Raw genomic sequence first — 24,062 nt, 5'->3', positions numbered from 1 at the left:
TATATTACGTTGGAAAACACTAAGGTATTTTGAAGTGGGAACAATTGTCTCTAGTACGTACTAGAGCCGCTAGGGTTGCGAGCTTGCGGCGATGAAGGTACTACGTTGCGAAGACTTTCAATTATAGACTTATAGTAATGGGGAATATAGCATGCGTGTACTATATACTATAATTCTAGAGAAACCGGAGAGAGAGAAAAAATAATAAAAAAATTAAAAAAAGAAAATTGAGAGACCGCCTTCTACATTTTGAGTGACATGTTTTTGGACTCGGAACCTCCTACTTCGTGACTTTCCTCCCGCTAAATACTTTCCCTGTTGATTCTAGCAATGGCCAATAAACGACGAGGAAATATTTAGACGATTTTGTGGACGGACCCCCAAATTTCGCGAGATCGCCCGAACCGAGAACTCGATAGAGATATATAATTCTTTTCTTTATTTATTTATTTATTTATTTTGGAACAAATCTGTTGGAACTTCTCTCTCTTACTCCGACTCTCCGAGGAGAGCTTGAGATTCCGAGCGAGTATAGTTTGAAAAGATCACGGACGGACCCGGGCTGTTAGAACAAACACCCTAGAACCGTAATCTATTCGTACAAATACGCAATCTACCAGGCAACCTAGCCAAACCAAGCCAAGCCGTTCCTAGAGCTTCAATTTTAGATTAGAATGGAACTATTATATCAAATTTTTATCTCTCGTTATCACTAATTACTAAAAATTGGAAATATTAACCTTTAGTTAAATCTCAAAACAAATGAGATTTCTGCATGTTGGTTAAATCCAACGGTTGAACTATGTATGAATCTTTGAATTCGTGGCTGGAAAAGAGCTATGAACGACAAGTATTCCATGAGTTAGAGCAAAAATACTTGCTGAAAAATGTCAGGGAAATTGCGGTTTTCTTAGTTTCTTGTACGAACCCTACCCTGGAATTGACTTGAGAAGTTTTTTTCGATATCTTAAGGCCTTTTAACACGATATAACTTTTGTCTCAACTTGATGGGTCAAATAGTTAAGTCAACCAAAAATTGGTCAGTGATCAATTTATAATTTGGTGGTGATTCAACTTGTCAGTCAACTTCTGTTCACATGTTACAACTAATTTACTCGACTCAGGTTGAGTCAGATAGTTTTATCGTCTGAAGAGGCCTTAACGAGTAAAATGATGCAGTTTACCTCAATTTCCTCTTCTATTTTTTCTCCTGGGAGCGTTATAGACATCTCAAAACTTGAATGTTCATATCAATTTTTATTTATTTTGTATAATTTTAAATTAACTGGTTTTAATATTCACAAATAATTTTAAAGTTAAACTTGCTTATACAAATAAAATAAGGCATTTTTGAATAAAAAATTATGCACGATAGCAATATATTTGACAGATATTTTCATGCATGCATACAGGAAACTGATATCAAATTTAAAATTATTAATTATGGGGTGTGTGACCGAATAATTCAAAAATTGGAATCAAACCATTTTCTAGATAGATTTTAATTTTGTTGTAAAACTTTGTGTTTATTCAGTTTCTATAGCTACGCCCTGGAAACGTCGACAATTTTATATTTTCTAGCGTGAATTGATCGGTGAACGGTTACAATCGACACAAAAATTAGAAACTTATTTCGGTTTAATAACTACTTCATACAGGGTGTTTCGTAAAGGGTAGACCGTAGGATAGCAGGTTCTATGGGATATCAATTTTGACTCGAAAATGTGTAACTTCTACGACATTTTGACCTAAAAAATGCCAACCCCTAAACGAGTTACGAACATTGGATTGTTTTAGGGATGACCCCTTAATTAAATTACCTCTTTATTTCAATTTCTTATAGTAAATTTAAGGGGCCATCCGTAAAACACTTCAATGTTCATCCCTTAGGTCAAAATGTCATAGAATTTGACTATAGAACTCTGTCGTATCATTGGATTGCTTTAAGGATGACCCCTTAATTTAATTACATTTTTATTTCAATTTCTTATGTTAAATTTAAGGGGTTATCCATAAATCACTCCCTTAGGTCAAAATGTCTTAGATATTACCTACATTTTCGACTCTAAATTCGGCCCATAGAACTCGGCGGTCATACCATTCACCGTTAATTTTTGTAACATCTCTGTATATGTGAACGAGTCCTGAACGTCGGTGAATAATTTAAAAATAAAGTTAATTGTGGCCAATGGACTTTTAAATTAGATCGGAAATCGGATATCCTCTTTTCTTGGTATTATATCATTATTAGGTAAGATCTGCCAGCTTGAAAGGTTCTGAATTTACTTGAAGACTAATTTAAATTTTATTTTTGACCTCGCAAATTTAAACGAAGCCCCCGTCACGTACGGTGTGTATGTCTTTAACCCTTTCAGCTTCCAAGAATTGAGTTTATTTTCAACCACATGTCACGAAATTTAGGCTTTGATAAACTTATCATAGTTCTCACACTATGCCTTCTTACTAAGCATATGCGTATGTTCACTTTAGTTTTTCTTCTTTTTTAATCCAATTTGTTTTTACCGGTAATCATAAGGTACGTGATTAAAATAAGTGTGACGATTTAGCTATTCTTAGTTTTCATCCATACACAAGGAGGCCAGGCTATACTTATGGACAAAAATTGCGGACTACTTTCTCCTGCAAGTAACCTGGCCTCCTTGTGTAAATGGTATGAATTCTCTTAGCCTATACTATAGATAGTGTCATACAAGTGTTGCCAGGCATTGGCGAAGTGTGCAATTCAATTGCTATCTGCAACAACAGACTGAAAAGCTAGTAGAATTCAGTTCGGTCTTGGTTCGATTCAGTGTCCAAACCTGAATAATGCAGGAGATGCTGTAATAACAAGTAACTGGCAACCATGAAGCGCATGCGCAGTTAAAGTTAAGAAACAGGGGGGGGAACGTTTTGCTGGTAAAAAAAGCGGCCATATTGTAGGTTCATCAGAAATGCCGCTATCCCATGCTTTTTTGCTAAAGTTTAGTATACTTAACTGCATGCTCTGTTTTTATAATGTAGTTCTTGGAAAGGTTCTTGAACAGGAGATTTCGAGGCTATATGCTGGGATGTCTGGGGTAAAGACTTTGACAGTTTTTTTATGGTATAATTAATTTTATTGAATATTATATCTTCTTTTGAAAAAATTAAGCATTCGTTAATCGTATCACGAGTTTTTTTGTCCGAAAAAATTTAATCTCCGTTGAGGACAAAAAATTATCTTAATTATTGGTTATAGTTTTTGTCAGGGGATCATAAAAAAGGTATTTTAAATTTTCGTGGTCATATATGAAAAAAAATCAAAAAAATAAAGAAAAATTTAGATATTTGAAAAACAGTTTCGCTTCAAGCTAGGTAAGGACCCACGAGGAGAGGTCGTTTTTTGGGGGTACTATGACGTTAGTATTTTAAATAAAAAAAAATATTCAAATGAATCATTTTTTATACAGATTATATGCAAAAACGCTCAATTATATTATATAGCCGTAATTATTTTACACCCCAAAAAATATGACTTTATAACACTCGTATGCTCATGGTGCTTGTTTTTTCAATATGTTAATGTCCCACCTGCATGGCAGTTACCACCGGCCTGAATATATATATTTAGTTTTTTATTTTAAAATAATATATTTTTATATAATAGACAATTTTTTTTGATATAACGAAATTTTGACCTGTAAGGTTTTTTATCAGCGATAAAAATTTATCCATCAACGCGGCTTGAATCTCGAGTTAATAGTTAATTAAACTACTTAAGATATTATTTTGTAAGGTGACCTTGAAAACTGAATGACGTTGGGTATGTTGCATACAATACGCGAATTAACCTTGACCGTAAGTTGTTTATTATTTAAGTAATTAAAGGGTTTTTCTAAAACCCTCGGGGGAATTAAGTCGACATATTTTATTGAGGAAAAACAAAAGATCATCTCGGACATAGCGACGCCAAAAATTCTGTTGTTTGTTTTTTTAAAACACACAAACAACATGTCAATATTCAAATTAGGATTGGTAAAACTTGCTCTCTAACATGATATGACGGTTTATTATTTCTTTACCACGTTCTTGTAATGTCTAATTAGGCCAAATTAACGACTTTAAAATGGTGTTTATCATGTTCGTTTATTTGTTTTTGTGTATGTGTCAATTAAAGTGGTTTGGACTTTAGCCTAACGTCTTAAAGACGTCGGTATTTTCTTAACACCTTGCTACGTTTAAATATTAATATTATTATCATAGGTGAAATGTTTTGCGGAGATAGCGATTTAACGCGCTAAGAAGATATATATAATGGGGAATAACTAGCGTTATTAAACTTAATTAATGTTGTAACCTTGGATTAAATGAAAAATTAACGAAATATAATTTAATAAATAAATTAATAAATAAATTAATAAATGATGTTAAATGTTTTTCTCGTGACATGCAAGGCAAATTTAATCGCGATTAAATGCCCAAATTCAGCGGGTTCTTTTGGCCCTTTTCAACTTTAGTGTCGTCTGCTCGATGGGTACAACAAAGAAAGATAATGCCCTCGGATAATGCTAATTTAAATATGGGGGTTTAACAAAATTAAAAATATTAATAAGCAATTAATTTAACTAATTTATGGAGAAAAAAATCAATGATATAATATATCCCGGATTTCATTCATTGTGAGGTGTATTTCGTACTGGTCTGTTATACTGTACGAGACCCCATATATGGGTCTTAATTGAAACAACTTGATAAAAAGCAACAATCATTTGCATACTTTACATTAATTAGTTCAGAGTGAATGAGATAGATATCAAAAACCGCCACTATGTTTCGACCTATTTCCGCGTTCTAAACTAAATTGGTATTTAAATAAAAAGATCTAATAAGCGTTTTAAGGTTACGAGGTGGCCAAAAAAAATGTTTTTTCATTCATAAGAAAGCGTAAAAATGACAAAATCTTAAACTTTTTTATGGGTTATAAGCGATATAAACTCATTTTGTATTCACAAAAACACCGATATTCAAATTAGTATAAAAAGAAGCAAAAAGCAAAATAAAAAATTCAACGTAAAAACTTTTAACTACACACGAGTTTTTATTTTTATCGGGTTTGCGACTCGGAGTATAAATACCTGGAGTGGATTTATATTTAAAATATGTCTACAAAAGTGATTTCTATTTATTATCACAAGTTTATAAGATACTTTGCATAAGTTTGACACTACCTATGCTTCGTAATGCTACTGAGAGACTTACAGCTCGAGCTAGTTCGAGGGAGAACGACGGAAGCGAGAATTGAAGTCCTACACTCGGTGGTGGTTAATTTTGCAGGACTTCAATCTAGGTCCTATTTAGTCTGCATTACTAAGCCCAAATTTGACAGCAGCGCCTCACCAGGCCTCCCTCGCTTTACCTCGAATCTATGACCTACCTCATTCACTTCATGACAAGCTCCAGTTTCTAAGTTACCAGAGATTAAGAACTTATGGTGAACATATCTTATGAACTTATTCAATTTCAAAGCTGAACATTACTATTCGTATTTCCACTCCAGTATAGTATATATATTTATCCATTCTCGCGCGTGATATTTTGTATAAAGTGTGAGTGAGGGTCTCGGTGATATTTTTCATGTTGTATAAATTTATTTTTATTTGGTAAGCGGTTCAAAAAGCAAGAAAAAAAGAGTTTATATTCAAATATTTTAATCTTAATTAATATTCATACGGTGTATGACGCCCTTTTTTATTCCTATAATTCTTTAATAATATTTAATTTTTTTAATTATATCGCTGTTAGGCAAAATCGCCGCGAGAAATTAACTAGCATTTACTTTAAAAAAAGGGTTCGCCAAAAATGGCCTTTCAGAGAATTTTCGAACAATTCCAGATTAGTATTTTTGTATTTTAACATATTGAATTCACGCGTATTCTCTTTTCTGGTCGCCATCTTGAAATATGGCGTCGTTTTTAACCCTAAAAGCTTGTCTCTAAGATATAGATGTAAAGCAGCATACAAATTAAATGAAATCGGTTGAAACGTAGTCTACGAACCCTGAATTAAAACATGAAAGGGTTTAAAGATTTATTTGAAATGCTACTAATTTTCTTTTTTTAATATTAAATGCAAATTACGCTCTAATAATATGATTGGATTAAGTTAAAGATATCTTTAGGGGTATTCTTAGGTGCATGCGTCGCCACTTGGGCGAGAGAGCCGATCATTCAAGCCAATACGACCCTACAGTCAAATACCTGTGTATTTAATTAGTTTATGTATTATATTTATATTGCTTTTTCAAAAATAACTTTCCTCTAATCAAAAAATAGAAGCTAATTTTGAGCTTCGAGCTTCGTGACGTCAATTCTTTCTATTTCTGGCAAAAGTTCGGAATCTGATCAATATTTACATTAAAACTTGTGAAATAAATTTAGCCTTCTTTTTGAAATTTAAATCTTTGCCCGGAATAATAATCAACGCCCAGTCCAAACCGCTTTAACTAGAAGGCTGAAATTTTGCATAGACGTTACTTTCAAGTAGTATGTACTAGCTAAGAAAGAAGTTTTCAATCTGTCGCCATCTTGAAAAATGGCGGCCATAAATGTAAGCTAATAAACCTTTCTTACACAATAACAGCCGTAGTGTTCAACCCTTTTTTTAATATTTAGTAGTGATATTCAAAAACCAATATGATATCGGTTAGAGGTAAATATAAAACATTTATGGGTTAGCTTATAATTTACCGATTTTTACCGATTAATCGTTTAGAGGTTAGTTTACCGATTTACCGGTTGATAATCGGTAAAAATCGGTTGATATCAGTTTCATTGGGTTTAAATAATCGGTTATTTCGCCAAGTTTAAAGACTCGATTAAAATCGATATCAGTTCTTGTAATACTTCGATATCGGTATCGATCGGTTAATTTGCGATATCGACCATCACTAATACTAATTGTCATTGATTAAAAATGCCCTCCAATATGGCGGCCAATAAAGTATCAAAAATATATACTACTAGGTTCAAAATAAAAAAAACCTTTCTAGGAGATAAATATATCTTTAAAATTAATGATAACCGCATTAGAACAAATCGAATTTTGTTGAAAATACATCATCGTTGATGTAATAACTTACTTGATTAAAGACGTATACGCGTGGTGGTGGTGATGATTCATCCTTTACACATAGAGAAAGAGAAAGAAAAAAAATTAAAAATTCGAAACAAGGAAATCCCTTGTAGTAAACGCTATGTAGAGTACACGTAGGAAAAAAATCTTAACGGCTTTTACCCCTTAAAAAATTTTGTCACTATCAAAATGATATAAAAAACGACATTCCTACGCGGAGGGTCCATTAGCGTAGTCAGGTGGTGCTGGGTTGGTTGTGGGTTTCTGTGGGGTGAAAATGACTTAAAAAAATACATTTCCCTTGATTAGGGTTCATTTTTTCTTCATCTTCATGAGTGTATGTACTTGCGGCTAGGCACCCCATGTGTTAATATTACCTACTAGCTATTTAAAAAAAAAAATAAAAAAATATCGGGTACCCTAGCTGATTAATAGGTTACCAGTATAGTAATTTTTTCACCCCACAAAAATATCTTCTTTTTTTAAGCACCCTTTTTTTAAGTTTATACCGTTATGACATTCAATGTTTGAGCCATTGACCTTTTTTTAAAGATGGTATTTATTTTTCTTCTCTTCTATGAAATATTAATCCTTCTCTAGAACTTAAAAGGTCATAAGCCTTGACCCCTTCGAGTTGTTATAATGTGTTATTACAAATGTTTTTAATGGTTTTACGGGTCGACAGTTAGCTTTGGTGAGTGTATCATTAAGATAATTCTTTTTGTTTTTAAATTGTTTCAATTAACGACACACGTTAAAAAAGGGTGCTATGAACTTTATCTCGGTTCAAATGACCTTGCGTTATATCGTGTTTATTTATTTTGGTTGTGGTATTCGTTATCTGGTACTAGCAGTGAAGGAATATGCTTCATACTAGGGTAAGACCTGAACAAATGCCCACTTAGCTGGGCCAGTTTAAAAAGAAATGCTTGGTGGTCTACTGTCCCTGTGGCTACAGGCTACTTGATTAATTAAAAACGTTCTAAGGTTAAAGGACATTTTAAGTGGTCAATGTCCAGTTTCTTAATTAAAAGGTCTTGGACTCTACTGACCACATGTATAGTTTAAAACAAATCCTTACTTCTCTGCCTCCTTCAAACAATACTAACGTCTCTGTTGTCCACTTAGCCTATCAATGTTAACCCTAAATCGAGCAGACGATATTACTCCCCCTTTGAAAAGTGTCTGTAGAATTTAGTCGATTAAACGTGACAGACTTATTGGGACCTGTAAAATAAACTTATATTGGTACATCCTTGCTCAAAGGCTAACCTGGTGAAAGTTGATTACACTACGGTTTGTTGTTATCAGTCAAACCTTGATTTAAGTATAATAAATACTATTACATTCGGAGAAAAACCGACCGAAACATTTGTACAAGTACAACTTAGTAGGAAAGTTTCATAGGATCCAATCCAATCACGACCCAATATGACCCCGTGTTCAACGAAAGCAACCCTTGTCACCAGAATTGCAACGCGTTTTCTTGGAAGGCCATCGGGTCAATGGCTTCCCAGAAGCCCAAATCTCGAGAAATATATACAATGATTTGCTATAGTTTTTCATTTTCGTTAAAGGTCAAATTAATAATTTATGGCCTGAATAATAATAGTTAAAAAAAATCCCAAGGATTTTGCAAAAAAAAAAAGAAACCCTCCTCTCTTAAGGTAAGGACCAATGAAATTTTGAAGTAACCCTTTCGAACTCGGCAAGGGATAAAAAAAAATTGGTGATTGATTTAAAATGTCATCGCTTTTTATGCCATTTTATCATTGTTAATTGACCATGGGTCTTTAGGTTTAACTAGAGCCTATTGTAGCACTGGTAACGCTGTCAGGTGATCTTTGTTTTTGTTTTAAAGAGTATCAGAAAAAGGGGGATGAAGAAATTGATATCTCTCAAGATGAAGATAAGATGAAAAAAAGATTGTATTATAAAAAATTATATTTTAAAATTCAACGCCGCGTTGAAAGAAAAGCATCCGAACGCTTTTTACGATGCGAGAATACAAAGTTTTGTTATACGATTGCAGAAGTTCATCACTTGAAGGCTACCCCTAGCAATTTTTCTACATTTCTTGCTTTTTCTGTAGAATTAAGGACAATATTACGTAGCTTACAGAATATTATGGTTTCATCAAATTAAGAACTTCTTATTTACGTCGTAGAAAAAATTTAATTAATTTTTCTCGATATCAAGCTTTTCGTTCCCTTCTAGTACTTATTCATTACCATTTTGGGTGTTGTCAAGAACCTATATAAGAACTGAGAACGTTCAAAGATATGATGTATCTAAGTGGGAAAGACACGGGGGTAAAACTTTGCCTTCTATCTCGCTTTCTGGCGCCTGCGCTGTAGTCTTTTGTATCATGAGAGTGCATGCGCAGAGACGGATGCCCCCCCCCTTTTTTTACACGACCAGATTCGGTTCAAACCTAAATACTTTCTCGTGTCTTTAATGGGTTCTTAGTGTTATATAAGAAAACCTTTAGAAATACTAATGAGCTCTTTTTTTAAGTCAGTTTCATAACATCTCAATTTTTTTTTTTGCGAATTTCGAATTTCAAAACAGGTCTTCTTTTTCTCTCATTTGTGGAGTAGAGCGCGATCGAGCTATTTTCAAATATTTACGTTAACTTTATAAATCACCCCCCTTACACGTGCTTGATCGGGGAAAGACGATTAGGGGTCAATCCTGGTCATCTCAAGGTCATTTCCAATTTTCCACTAAGAGTTAGCTAGACTTTGTCGTTAAACACGTAAATCGATTATTTAAATTCTCATAAAAATATTGTGTAACATTTTCGTTTTTCTTGTAGTTGTAGAACTAACCCTCAAGTGATTAAATAAAATTGATCAATTCATTAAATAAAATTGATCAATTCATTAAATAAAGTTGATCAATTCATTATAAATAAAATTGATCAATTCATTATAAATAAAATTGATCAATTCATTATAAATAAAATTGATCAATTCATTATAAATAAAATTGATCAATTCGTTATAAATAAAATTGATCAATTCGTTATAAATAAAATTGATCAATTCGTTATAAATAAAATTGATCAATTCGTTATAAATAAAATTTATCAATTCGTTATAAATAAAATTGATCAATTCGTTATAAATAAAATTGATCAATTCGTTATAAATAAAATCGATCAATTCGTTATGAATAAAATCGATCAATTCGTTATGAATAAAATCGATCAATTCGTTATGAATAAAATCGATCAATTCGTTATGAATAAAATCGATCAATTCGTTATGAATAAAATCGATCAATTCGTTATGAATAAAATCGATCAATTCGTTATGAATAAAATCGATCAATTCGTTATGAATAAAATCGATCAATTCGTTATGAATAAAATCGATCAATTCGTTATGAATAAAATCGATCAATTCGTTATGAATAAAATCGATCAATTCGTTATGAATAAAATCGATCAATTCGTTATGAATAAAATCGATCAATTCGTTATGAATAAAATCGATCAATTCGTTATGAATAAAATCGATCAATTCGTTATGAATAAAATCGATCAATTCGTTATGAATAAAATCGATCAATTCGTTATGAATAAAATCGATCAATTCGTTATGAATAAAATCGATCAATTCGTTATGAATAAAATCGATCAATTCGTTATGAATAAAATCGATCAATTCGTTATGAATAAAATCGATCAATTCGTTATGAATAAAATCGATCAATTCGTTATGAATAAAATCGATCAATTCGTTATGAATAAAATCGATCAATTCGTTATGAATAAAATCGATCAATTCGTTATGAATAAAATCGATCAATTCGTTATGAATAAAATCGATCAATTCGTTATGAATAAAATCGATCAATTCGTTATGAATAAAATCGATCAATTCGTTATGAATAAAATCGATCAATTCGTTATGAATAAAATCGATCAATTCATTATGAATAAAATCGATCAATTCGTTATGAATAAAATCGATCAATTCGTTATGAGTAAAATCGATCAATTCGTTATGAATAAAATCGATCAATTCGTTATGAATAAAATCGATCAATTCATTATGAATAAAATCGATCAATTCATTATGAATAAAATCGATCAATTCATTATGAATAAAATCGATCAATTCATTATGAATAAAATCGATCAATTCATTATGAATAAAATCGATCAATTCATTATGAATAAAATCGATCAATTCATTATGAATAAAATCGATCAATTCATTATGAATAAAATCGATCAATTCATTATGAATAAAATCGATCAATTCATTATGAATAAAATCGATCAATTCATTATGAATAAAATCGATCAATTCATTATGAATAAAATCGATCAATTCATTATGAATAAAATCGATCAATTCATTAAATTTAAACGGGGATTACTGGAAGATACGAATCTATTAAATAGAAAATAGAATAAAAAGGTACAATCGAAATAAGCAAAATAAGAGGGGTCACCCTTGTAAACGGAGTGCGATACGATTTCATCTCCTTGCATGTATATCGTTTCACCATTCCCCCTTGTAATTTATCATTGATATCATTGAAGATTAATACCCTTATGCATTCCTAAGGTAATACCTTTATTTCTCTCTCTCTCAAAAAAAGAAAGAATTTGAAACGACTTACCAGCAGTTTCGCGGAAGCAGTCATCGGGACGGCAAACTTCTGTACGCGAACCATCGCGGCGACGTTTCTCCGGACGATTTTCGATAAGTGATCTTATATCGTAAAGACCATCCCTTTAAATAAGAAGAAAAAAAAAGAGAACGACATAAGCGGGGTTTATATACTTGTACTTATAGATATTGTAGAATCATTGACCCCTTGTCACGCGCGTGCCATACGTCAAACCGTCACAAAAAAACAACTAACATAATATATGATATCGTCTTTATAACTCCTACCGGTTTTATACTCCATCGGATCGGGAAATCGATGTTTTATTATGAAAATCTTTGACGATATCAACTAGTTTAATTTATAAATTCTTTCTCAATTTCTTTTTAACCCTTTCGTTATTATATCCCCCTCCCCTTTATGAACTGGTATCATGGCGACAAAGTATCTAGGGGTCGCCTAGCTAACTGACAAGGTTGTTTAATTGTGTATGTGTGTGTATGTTGAAACGAAAATCGTATTTTTGCCTTCAATATCGATAAATCGTTTCGACCTTTATTGAAAGGGTTAGGCAATCGCGGTGATTGGAATATAAATTTCATTTGTTTCTGTAACAAAATTGTCATGGATTAGTGGTTTTTGCGGACCCCGACTTTCTGGCGCTAACGTTGCGGCTTTCTTTCTCGATTTTATAATTAATTATCGTGGCATTGTATCGATTTCTATCGATTGCGATATTTATTTAAAATTCGATATATTGCGCGATTCTGAGTTTCAATATTATAATCGTGATTATGAATCTACGATACTAGGAATTTAATATAAATAATAAGTTTGTTGGAGAGGTCTTTGGTACTTAGACGTTACTAATGATATAATTGACCAGTACACCAAATTACAGTACAATCGGTTCAATTTTAGCGATGCAGTGTTTAAAGTTTTAAAAATAAATGTGGTTCTTTTTTCTTTTAAACTAATCTGTGTGCTTAGCTTTTTTTCAATAACAAATATTTTTTTTACAGGTTACAGGTTGACGATAAAATGGAATTCGAAATATTTCAAATCGAGAGTGAAACAAGTTGAAAGTCAAATATCTCCCAACTTATTTCCGCCTGGCAACTAACTGCGTGCGTGAATTTCAAGGAAAACTTTTGAGAAAACTGTCACTACTCCGGAGAAATCGTTGAAAAAAAATCATCATATTGAACCAGTTGCGCTCTGAGAGAGAACCATTTAAAAAAGAAAAAAAAATATGGTTAATTCTTTATAAATATGAAACAAGTCGTGTCGTGTTCACGGGTATTGTGGTTATAAATTAACCTAACCCTTCTGAAAGGAGGTGACCTTATTAAGCCTAGAGAGAGATAGATAAACTATAACATATGGAAACCCCTTTTTTTCGCTACGAAATTAGGTCAAAAACTTTAGAATCGTTTATCATTTTCTTCAAAGCTATCTCACGCGAAAGGGTTAAGAAAACGTTTTGGTTCCCTCAATTCGCTTTCGGTTTCATTTTGACTTTTAACGATATTGTTTCGAACTTGGGGTTTCTTTTAAAACTATTTTTCCCATTCGCTCGTTTTAAAAATCGGGGTCAAACTGTATAGAGAGAGAGCGCGTAGCAACAAGACCCGTGTTCTTATATTGCTTACCTACAGCCCAGGTTATTAGAACGGACGGAGGTTTGTGTTTATGTGTGAGTTCTTGTTTATAAGATATGTTGTTATTCTTCGTAATGCTAGAGACTTACAGCTCGAGCTAGTTCGAGAACGACAAGCGAGAATTGAAGTCCTACACTCGGTGGTTAATTTTACAGGACCAAGTTCCATCTAGGTCCTATTTAGTCTGCATTACTAAGCCCAAATTTGACAGCACCGCCTCACCAGGCCTCCCTCGCTTTACCTCGAATCTATGACCTACCTCACTCACTTCATGACAAGCTCCAGTTTGTAACCAGAGATTAACAAACTTATGGAAGGAACATATCTTATGAACTTCTAGGCCTAAATTAGGTCCAATATCTTTGGGGTTTTATTTGTTCAGAGGATGTACTCTAACACATGTAGCTATGAATATTTCTTAATCGTAATTGTTCTTGTTTTTCGTCAAGAATTCGAGGGGTGCTGAAGAATTTTAAAAATTAAGTATATTCCTCGCATTCCCGGGCCGTTCCTTCGGTGGTATCTCGTTTTTTTCGAGGTACCGTTAAGTTTTTGTTTTTTTGGGCGCCAAAGATAATCCATGGCGTCATCCCATCCGACTCGAGTCGCATCTTCACGCTTTTTTCCAGATGCTATCTGGAAGTATCGATTTTTCTTAATAGAGTTGAGATTTCAACTTTGGGATTTATACTCAAGGAAATTTGACCAATGCTTCAAAAATCAAAATCAAGTATTAATGAGTTTGAAGCCATGGAATTAGTGTGGAAGAGCTTTGATTAAAGGTAGAAAGTTTAGCTGCTTATGGAAGAAGATTCTTTTGGGTTCATGGAGTTACGGTGAAACAGTTCAGAGATTCTTTGAACTCGATGCGAAACTCTGTGAAGATCCTTCGAAACCAATCAACAAATTCTTGGAATTCAAGGAGTCTAAGGAAATTGTACAGAGACTCTTTGAATTCGTGGCGTTGAAGTGAAACAAGTAAAGATTTTCTTAGAACCCACGAACTTAACGAAATATACACAAGAGTTTGCTTTAGAAATACTTAATGGTGTTGCGGAGACTCTAAATGAACTCAAAATAATACAGACATTGCTTCAAATCAGCTAAAAGTATGCTTTGAAACACTTTTTCCGTAATAATTCATCGCCGGATATGTTTTTGGGTTCACTCCCTCGTCGTCGTACGATTAAGCCATTAAGTGTTGACAGGGGGCATATTGCGATGTTCCGGGAGCCCCGCATTTTGTTGACGACCGCCCGTAGCTACACCTTGTAAACAAATAACTATAAACGAGCGGCATTATGTATCGGGGAACCGGAGGGAGCCACGCTAGAATCGCGCCATCACCTTCTGTATCGTATGACCTTCGCTATATAGGTGTACTTTTTCTTCAATCGGAATATTCTAATCACCCCGCCAGGAACCTCGTTAAATTAAGTCATAACTAGTCGTACATTGCGACACGTAAAGGCCCATGCAGACGTCGGTGAGGGTGAAGTCACTTTGCTCGCTTACTTCGGCGCGTGTCAACGACTTGGCAAAATATTCTTGGGTTTAGTTTGAAAATTGTTCAATATAGTCGGGCAGTGTCGAGATGGTGCCACCTCGTTAGCTCCTTTTCTTAGCCTTATTTCTCACGCGTGATCCATTGAGCTACTCTTTAGCAGACGATATTTGATAAGTTTTATGATTCTTGGCGTGGTAGGCCTATTTGTCATTTTGGATGAGCAGCTATTTTAGTATTCCGAAAATCTTGGCTCAAAAAATCACCATAAATGTGACTCTGTTTACGTCGTCTGCTCACACTTCTAAACAGGTAAATGAAAGTACTAACTACTAAATAAACGGGGCGAGCGACGGGAATGTAAGTCTGAGTGGGCCTTAACACGATATAAAGGTGTTATCAAGACCCTGCCTTTATGGAATGTCAAATTATCCGTACTTCTTTAGACTTTCTTAAAAGTGTTTCTGTAGACATGATGACACCACCACCTTGGTTATTTGGGATCAAAATCCTATCAGGATTTCAAAAAAGAGACGACTTCCGACTGTTAATATAATTCAGGCCTAATTTAATAAACAGGGTGGGTTAGTTATTTGAGGTAGAGATGAACGCAATCCTCTCATTTCTTACTATCAAAGAATAGAAAATCTTTACAATTATTTCTACCTTAGTACTCCAGTGTGCAGGGGGAAAACTTACTAGCAGGATGACCACGTTTTTCAATATTTATCAAAAGAGAGTTATATTGAATAACACCCAAAAATAACTGATAACTTAAAATCATGCGAAATTATCTTAGAAACTCATGATTCCTCGGAATATAATTTGCATAAATGTAACATACATACATAAATTAATTAATTGGGTCAAAAAATCAAGTTGAAAACATATTTGTATGTAATCTTAATTTATCTACTATCTAATTAAAAAAGATATTGCTGACTCAACAAAGACACGTTCACACTATTACACCACCGTTTTTAAAGGTCAAAAGGTCAAATCTACGTTTAAAGGTCGATTAATTGAACTTTCCCCTCCTAAAATATTTATAATTGACAATAATATAATTTATTGCAATACGATTTAAAGTAGCTTCGCAAATTATTACAAAATAACAACTCGTAGTATGAACGGGACTTAATTAAGAGAAATGAATTTAATAAGGATAAATCTTTCGATATTTCCAATTACTCCAGAACGGGTCAACGTAACTCTCGACTAGAAAAATAGACACTGTTAGCAACTCCTGCCTTTATTAGTACTCTTAACTTAAATTGAGTTTTTAGTTTAATTATTCGTTGCTGGAATCCAGTATCAACTGGATAATTTTATACATGTTTTTAAATTAATTTATTTGAAAGGATTTTGGTTTTTACTATTCTCTCCTTGACAAATAGTAATTGAAACTTTTGGATTTCCAGAATTAATGCTCTCTCTGTCTCTCTCTCTAGAAGGTAGGCCAATCTATTTTGGGTGAGTATTTTTTTATGGAGGGAATGTGACCTTGCCAAATTGACCATGAATGCATTGGGTTTGGGTTCAACAGCATCGAAGACCTTCGATTTTTCTTTCAATTCTTTAATTCGCTATCAAGGCTGTTCTGTTATATGTATAGCCCAATTGATGAGGTGCTGATTTTTTTTAACGTCGTTAATTGCTTCGATAGGCGCCACATGATTTTATAATTAAGACTAGGTCTATAGCCGCGTGAAATTAAACATTACTCCCACGAATCTGGTACCCATCGTGAAAAGGATTTCATTCTTTTTGTCCTCCAAGTAGCCTTGTCTCCTTGTGCAAATGGTATGAATCCTCCTATCCCAGAAGTATATAATACTTATCTTCGAGGGAAGTGTACAACCTACCACAAAGCGGGCGCGGTAATTTTAACATGATTCTTCCCAACATCATTTTACATTTGAAGTGCACAAGGTTACTAAACCGAATCACATACACGATAAATAGTTCCCCCTCATCATTCTTCTATTATCCCCTTCGCATAAACCCAGGACAGGTTAATATTCATTTAAGTATTTAATGCATTCACGATTAGATTTAGCGGTATGTGTATGAGCCGGCCGGACGCCAATATACGAGATTTGAGTCAAAATTAATTTCAAAATAATCCCAGGGAATCATAAAAATAATATCGGGCGTTCGGGAAAAGGAATTCGACATCCAACGAGATAGCGATCTGCTAAAGGGGTAACGAATTTAACTTAATTTTTGTATTTTTAAATCGCATGTTTGTAGTAATATTAAAGTCGGTTGGTTGCTAGGCGTTACTGCTCGAAATTTAATTTTAATTCTCTTTTAATTACAAGAAATGACTCATACGGCAAGAATGTAACCAAAACTAGGTCGGTGCAACTGAAAAGCGTAGTGAGTTTAGGGTAATACGTTAATTTCATTTATTTGCAAACCCAAACAATTAAATTCTTGAAAGTGACGTTGATATACCTTCCAGAAACAAATAAAGATCCTAATTTTTAACGCCCCCCCCCCCCCGGTTTCTAGCTTTAAACATTGATTTGTGTCATACTTATGGAACATATCTCATAAACTTATGCTTTCACGTGTTTTCTAGCAAGTTAAAATATTAAAAATATCCTTGAAATTTTATTATGACTTAGCTATATGCATAGTTATAGTCATTTTACACTTCAAGAAAGGTGTATATTTGCGATAACCACAAATCACCTAAGCCAGGGTCAAACGCCCTGTAAAAAGAGACCCTTTAACTGGTCAAGGCCTCAAGCTGTATCGTTATAATGGACTTTATTACGACCATATCTTTTTTCTTCTTCTTAAAATTGAACAGCAAAACCAATAAATAAACTTTTAAACATATAATCTGAAATATAAATTATGATCCCAACCCATTTGCATTCAAATTTAGCCTCGAAATTTTTCAATGATATAATGGTGACCTTTGAACCCACCCGAAGGAACAAATACTTTTAACCTTCTGGTAAATTCTTCCCCCCCCCCTCCCTCCTTAAAAGAAAACAAAATCCTTGAAAAAACGAGCATAAATATAAACTGGATGTAAGTTACAACACTACAACCTAAAATTTAAATATACTTATTTTTAAAAAATTTGAATATATGCAAAATAGGGCCCATGGGGCAAAACAAAACAAAAAAAACGTATTTTGAACGCCTGGGTCAAGTTACCAGTTTGACACTCAACCATATTACGAAGAAAACAAATTTTCAAGGTGATCCTGAGAAAGGTTTTTAAGGTTTTTCGACTTTGGAAGTACTTAATATTTAAGTTTTTTTTCTTTTAAATTTTTTGATGGTTTTGGTTTTCATGCGTGAGAAAGAAGAACTAACTTAAGAGGTTGTTGGTGTTTTTACGTGACCAACTGCAAAAAAAGGGACGCCAATAAACAGATCAACTTATGGAATAGGGTGGAGGGGGGATGATGTAATCCGTGCCCTGTGGCAAAGGATAAATAGGACATGCATGTGATCATGTTAAACTTGAAACGTGACGTGGTCGTATTAGTTTGAAAGAATTATCTAGAATGTTAGTTGGTCAACGTTTGATTCAACATTGTCTTTCGTTAACCGAATAAATGGTAAACCCACCAGATTTACCCCGGTTTCAGTAGAGAAGCTAGCAGTTCGGATCAGCTTTGGAACTGATTCAAACTGAACTTAATTGACAGTGGTTATTATTAGAGATAAGTTCATAAATTGGGGATTGGACATATTACGTGTATAGTTTTAAGTATCCACATAACGTTCATTAGATATATGAAATTATGGCATCCAAAATTATAAATCAAATAAGTTGAGTCAAAAGATATTGAACTAGTTGGGTTAAAAGAGCAGCCAGGTTTGAAAGAAACCCAGTTCGGTTGTTAGGTTAGGTTTTCTGATGACATACGGAGAAGCAAAAGGCAAAGGGTCACATCGCTGCAAAGCATTTGAGCTTGCAACTACAGCTGACCTCTAAGCAGTGCACCCATATAGTTCTACTGGGAAAGGTTCTAAATTCACATCCCTAAAAATGATCATGAAAAAGCTCGCCTAATTTTCTTTCGACATTTAATTTATTCAAAACGAAAAAAAGAGTAAAACTGAAAAGATGCCTTTTTGTGTATGTGTGTTGGTGTATGAGTTGCATTTGTTGGAGAACATGAATTACGTGATTAGAGAAGATGCAAAAAAACTTGTAGGTTATTAACCACCATTTCGTAAGAGTTATAGATCCAAAAAACGATCCTTTAAAAAAATATTTTACTTCTTATAATCTTGCATTTTTTTTTCTGTTTCTTTTTACTATATTTGGTTTGGGGGGAAAAAAAAATAAAAATAGAGAAATCACAGCATCCCAAAGAAAGAAAGAAGGAAAAAGTCGTCTTTTCTCTGGAGCGATTAGGAGGAGTTAATCTTAACCAATAGTGAACTAGACCTAAAACGATATTGACCAATAAAAACGTAAATATTTTATTTGGTGGCCCCTTGTTTCTAACCAAAGATAATCCAGCTGCTAAGGGGGATGGGGGGCGAAAAATATAAAGAAAATAAATAAATACGATTTGAAACTGCGAAGAGATAAATATAATAACAGTAGTAAGTTCGCCTTTCTTTCTTCAATGTCCGGAGTTTTATTGGTCAGTTTTTTGGATTGTCTGAACTCTGAACCACATCGAATTTCATCAGTTGGGACTGAGCTAACCCTAATTTAGCGTCGTCTGCTTTTTATCCTGAACCTCAAACGATTTTAAGAGTTATTGGAGCTTATAAGTAGGCTTATTTGTAAGGTATGTAATGGAAAACGCAGGTGGGTAATACAATTTCGACCAATAGAATTTCTTATCCAAGTCGTTCGTCTGCTTCAGAAATAGGCTTAACACTTTGCCAACATTAAGTTAATTTGTTGCCGGGAGTGTGGCGCACTCCTGTAAGCCAAGCTTCTGGGCGGCAAAGTTTGAGGGAATACGACACATGTCGGCGATCCTACCTTTAGGTGCCTACTGTCCCGTGTCCGCCGGAGGTGACTTACCCCAATTCCACCTTCCGTCACCTCCCAAGTAAACCTCATTTCCTTCCCTGCTTATACACATACGACCTAGCGGCCCCCGTCAGTGCTGGGTCGCGTAGGGTCTCCCGCTCAATTCTTCCTGGTGCTCAAGGCCTAACGGCTAAGCACTAGTGTTAGTAGGTGGACAAAAAAAAAAAGTTAATTTGTTTGCTCATATCTTTTTTATTCTTAAATATTATTTCCTAAAGTTGCTTCTGGTGAAAGTGATCTAGTATATTTATTGATAATTCATCAGAATTTCTAAGGGTTGAATAGCCCTTCTATGAATTTGTAAAAGTTTTCTAAACCCTGAAATATAATCGTGGTATTTCAATATTAAGTTCGTTTCTAGTACGATAAGACTATCAATGTTAGATAGGGTTCCATTTCGTTTGTATTTAAATTTTTACGGAAGTCATCTCAATTGATTTTTAAGTTCATTCGTACGTCAAAATTTTAATTTAGAAGGGCTTTCAATCATTTAATCAAAGATTTATGGACATTTACGTGGAAATCCACGCTCTTTGGTGGTCATATTCTACGTCATAAATTTTATCTGGCAAGATGTTTTCGTTGGAAACCTAATAATTTTATTCTGAGAAAATTTCCAACTAAAATTTAATATAACATTTGTTATCTCATGCCCACGTGTTATTAGGTTATTCCGTCGTGGTTTTTCTAAGTTCTTAAACAGCGTGGAAACAAATTTGCCTTGCCTTAATGCATTTTAAATTCTCCCGCCATATCCAAGCATTTTAAAGACAGAACCTATAATGCCCTCTATATTCTGTTCTCGCAAAACGTGTCTTTTGAATTTCGAAGTGAACTGAACTGATCTAAACTTGAGAGTGGCAGCAGACGACGTAAAGTTGAGTTTTTGTTTGAAGTGGGGGCAATGTTTGAAATTGAAACACCATTAAAATTACACCAAAAACTGGTAAAGGGTGAAAATATCATATAGTTTTTTGAAAAATAAGTGTTTTCGTCATAATTTACACCTCTTGTTATGACACGCAAAGTAAAGCCATCAAAATATTAAGTAACACTGATTGAAACATGGAAATCGCTAAGCCTTTGTTAAGTTTCATGCACATTGAAAACTGGGAAATGTCCCTGTTGAAATTAGTGTCTTTAATTAACGAAATTGAGCTTAAATTACGAGGCTTAGACTTAACTATATTTTCCGAAGTAACGGCTAAGATATCTGTAATGGCTATACAAAACATACCAAAAGAGGCAACCCATTTTTTTGAAAGTGTGCCTAATAAAACTAAATTTGATGAAGAACAGTGTACTGTTACTGGTTCTCTGGCCTCTATAGTCACGGCGTACGCGCAAATATTGAAACTATTTAAAGAATCGAACCGTGAATCGGTGCCTTGTGGGAATATAAACAAAACTAGTGAAAAGATTTCAACATGTGAGGTACAAACAATACAGAGTTTAAAACATGGACTAAAAAACAAAACTATAATGGATAGTGAAACTAATAATCTACAAGAAAATGAAGAATATATAAATGTGGCCACAAAGAAAGGGAAAGGTGACCAAGCAGATTGCTTAGCTCAATTCAAACACTTTTGCAAACTGTGTTCTTTCAAAACCAAAAGAATCAGTCATCTACAGAAACACATGGCCATACATAAAAAGGTAACTTATAAAGTACCTAAAAAAAAAATACTTTAGCTGCTAAGCCTAATTACGTTTGTTAGATTAGTCTAATTTAATTTAATTAATATAAGTGATTTGGTATTTTTTTTTTGAAGGTGAAAACCTTATTTCAATGTCATCTGTGTTCATTTACAACTGTAAGGTCGGGCCACTTAAAAAGACACAAAATGCATCATAGCAACCATATCTATAAATGTGAAAAATGTGCCTATGAAACAGATGAAGCCAAATTACTCTCAAAACACATTAAAGTCAAACATGAATCCAAAACCCTCCAAACTTCAGAGACTCATCAGGTAAGGAATTTTCACACCATCTTCTCTTACCTTTTTTATCTCGCCCCCCCCCCTCGTGTGAAATAAACCCATTGCAAATTGTATAATGCAATAGAGGACTATTTTGTCCTAAGATAATGTGCATGCACTAAAGGGGCTAAAGTAATTAACTCCCCCCCCCCCCGATTCTGAACTTCAACCGCGCCTCATGGTTCCCAGTAATTTTTGAGAACCTCTGAATGATCTGAATTGAGTTGAAGGGAACTGCTAGCTATTCAGTGTGTTGTAGACAAGGATGAAAAAGGGGGGGGGGGGTTAGAAAAAGCTGCGGAATGGCTCAGGTTGGGTGGGACGCTATAAATGGGGGAGGAATAGTCGGACTCAATTGTAATTGGTTTATTCTGTAGTCCTTCTTGACCAATTATAATTGAGTCCGACTATTTCTTCCCCATTTTTGGCGTCCCACCCAACCTGAGACGTTCCTCAGTTACCTCGCCTATTTCTCTGAGATTTCGCATTCTTTAGCGGTTTGTGGTTGAATTCCACTCACACAAATGACTGGCAACACTTGTCCCCACACTATCTTAATATTTGTACCTATCATAAGTCGCGTAACAATAATTAGTATGACACTTCCACCATTGATTAAATCCAAGTGGATCATAAAGTCAATTGCTTTGGTTAGCAATAACTTGTTTGATTGCGTTTTGAAAGCTCGCGCGGAGTTATGACGTAGTTGACGTGACGCGAAGTCTAAATAAAAGTAGAAACAAATAAAATCATTTCATGATCTTTGTGTTCTTTTCACACAAAATCGTGAACAGATTTTGGAATGCGATCAATGCCAATATAAGTGCAAGAATCGGCATCTCTTGGAGCGCCACGTTCGCGTTCATGGCGTACAAAGCCACCAATGCGAACTGTGCCGTTATCGAACGCGACGCAAAGAACACTATATCCGTCACGTCAACAACGTCCACAAGAACAAGCGCCCGTTCTTGTGTCATTTTTGCGGCAAAGCTTTCAAACGAGGTGACGCCTTGCGTCAACATCAAATCACACACGAAGGTGAAGGTGAAATGGAGGGTGAAGGCGCGGCACCCCCTTATCCGTGCCAACATTGCGACAAAGGGTTTCGTTCGCACTCGCATTTTCTCGAGCACACCGCGGTGCATTCGAACGACCGCGCCTTTTTATGCGAGATATGCGGGGCTTCTTTTAAAACGCGTTCGGTTCAACGTAAACACGTTCAGAGTATCCATAAAAACCCTCGCGCTCACGTTTGCTCCTTCTGCGAAAGACGCTTCAATACTCAATACGCCCTTAAACGTCACTGTAAGGTGCACGAAATTTCAAATGACGACCAAACGACCCCAAAGTTAACCCCAGAGAAATCCTGTGTAGATTCAGACGCGATAAGTTTAAGCGATACTCAAGTCATTACCCAAGACCCCTTAGTACCTACAAACGTGTCTGTATTGACGTTAACCCCCGAAAATGAATTGATAAATGACCAATTGACCTTCAACTCATCACCATCGGAATTGGTGACCTCGACTTTTGTTGAAGTTGAAGGTGCTACTTTATTGTACCTGACAAATATACCATGATATGAAATTATTTTCTTTTATAATGACGTCATTATTGCGTCATTTTTCTTACCACCTTAAGTAAATTTTATTTAATAAAACGTCATTATGTTTCTTAGTAATTCCGTCACTCACGTGCGTTTTTGGACTGTTTTATTTTAAAACACGAGCTAGTTCGTGATTGCCTGTAATAACGCCTGTAAAATCACGCGCCTAGTGTATTATCAAAGTATGGGTTGTATCGCGTCACCTTTTTAGATTAAAATACGCCATAAAATTTGTTGGAATTTTTTTTTTTTTTCCTTTTCCGAAATGAAGATAATTCGATTCGTTTCATTGTCTTTCTTATAAATGGACTTTCACTTTGCAATCCTAAGTGGTTAAAGGAAAAGTTCAAGTAACATAACATTATATACCTTAAAAGAACTGCCCTTTTCTAAATATAAAAGGAATTAAATATTAAAAATAAATAAATGACAATCTTATTACGCCACTAAAGCAATGGCGGCATAGTGGACCTCGTTTTTAGGACTTATTAAGATGCTAATTATCATATTGTAATAAGATTCTCATTTATTTTTCTTA

The 24,062-nt window shown here is 34.3% G+C and overlaps 1 protein-coding gene across 1 annotated transcript; it reads left to right on the top strand.

Moving 5' to 3' along the window:
• The first annotated feature begins 19,673 nt into the window (after window positions 1–19,673).
• On the top strand, window positions 19,674–23,599 carry LOC149709848 (uncharacterized). The gene is made up of 3 exons (XM_089857965.1): window positions 19,674–21,592; window positions 21,709–21,909; window positions 22,713–23,599. The coding sequence occupies exons 1-3, from the start codon at window positions 20,999–21,001 to the stop codon at window positions 23,496–23,498; spliced, it is 1,581 nt and encodes a 526-aa protein (XP_089714091.1). The 5' UTR covers window positions 19,674–20,998; the 3' UTR covers window positions 23,499–23,599.
• Window positions 23,600–24,062: the final 463 nt, after the last annotated feature.

This window comes from Phalangium opilio, unplaced genomic scaffold (assembly GCF_054372755.1).
Source record: "Phalangium opilio isolate 3A_F unplaced genomic scaffold, DU_Popi_V2 ptg000011l_1, whole genome shotgun sequence".
Lineage (NCBI taxonomy): Eukaryota > Metazoa > Arthropoda > Arachnida > Opiliones > Phalangiidae > Phalangium > Phalangium opilio.
This window is presented reverse-complemented; position numbering and strand designations above follow the sequence as displayed.

What these genes read in the sequence shown, in the direction of transcription:
- LOC149709848 (XM_089857965.1), top strand. Translation starts at nt 20,999, where the DNA reads ATGGAAATCGCTAAGCCTTTGTTAAGTTTCATGCACATTGAAAACTGG. An exon ending in ACATGGCCATACATAAAAAG is followed by an intron (nt 21,593 to 21,708) that starts GTAACTTATAAA and finishes TTTTTTTTGAAG; the next exon opens with GTGAAAACCTTATTTCAATG. An exon ending in AAACTTCAGAGACTCATCAG is followed by an intron (nt 21,910 to 22,712) that starts GTAAGGAATTTT and finishes AATCGTGAACAG; the next exon opens with ATTTTGGAATGCGATCAATG.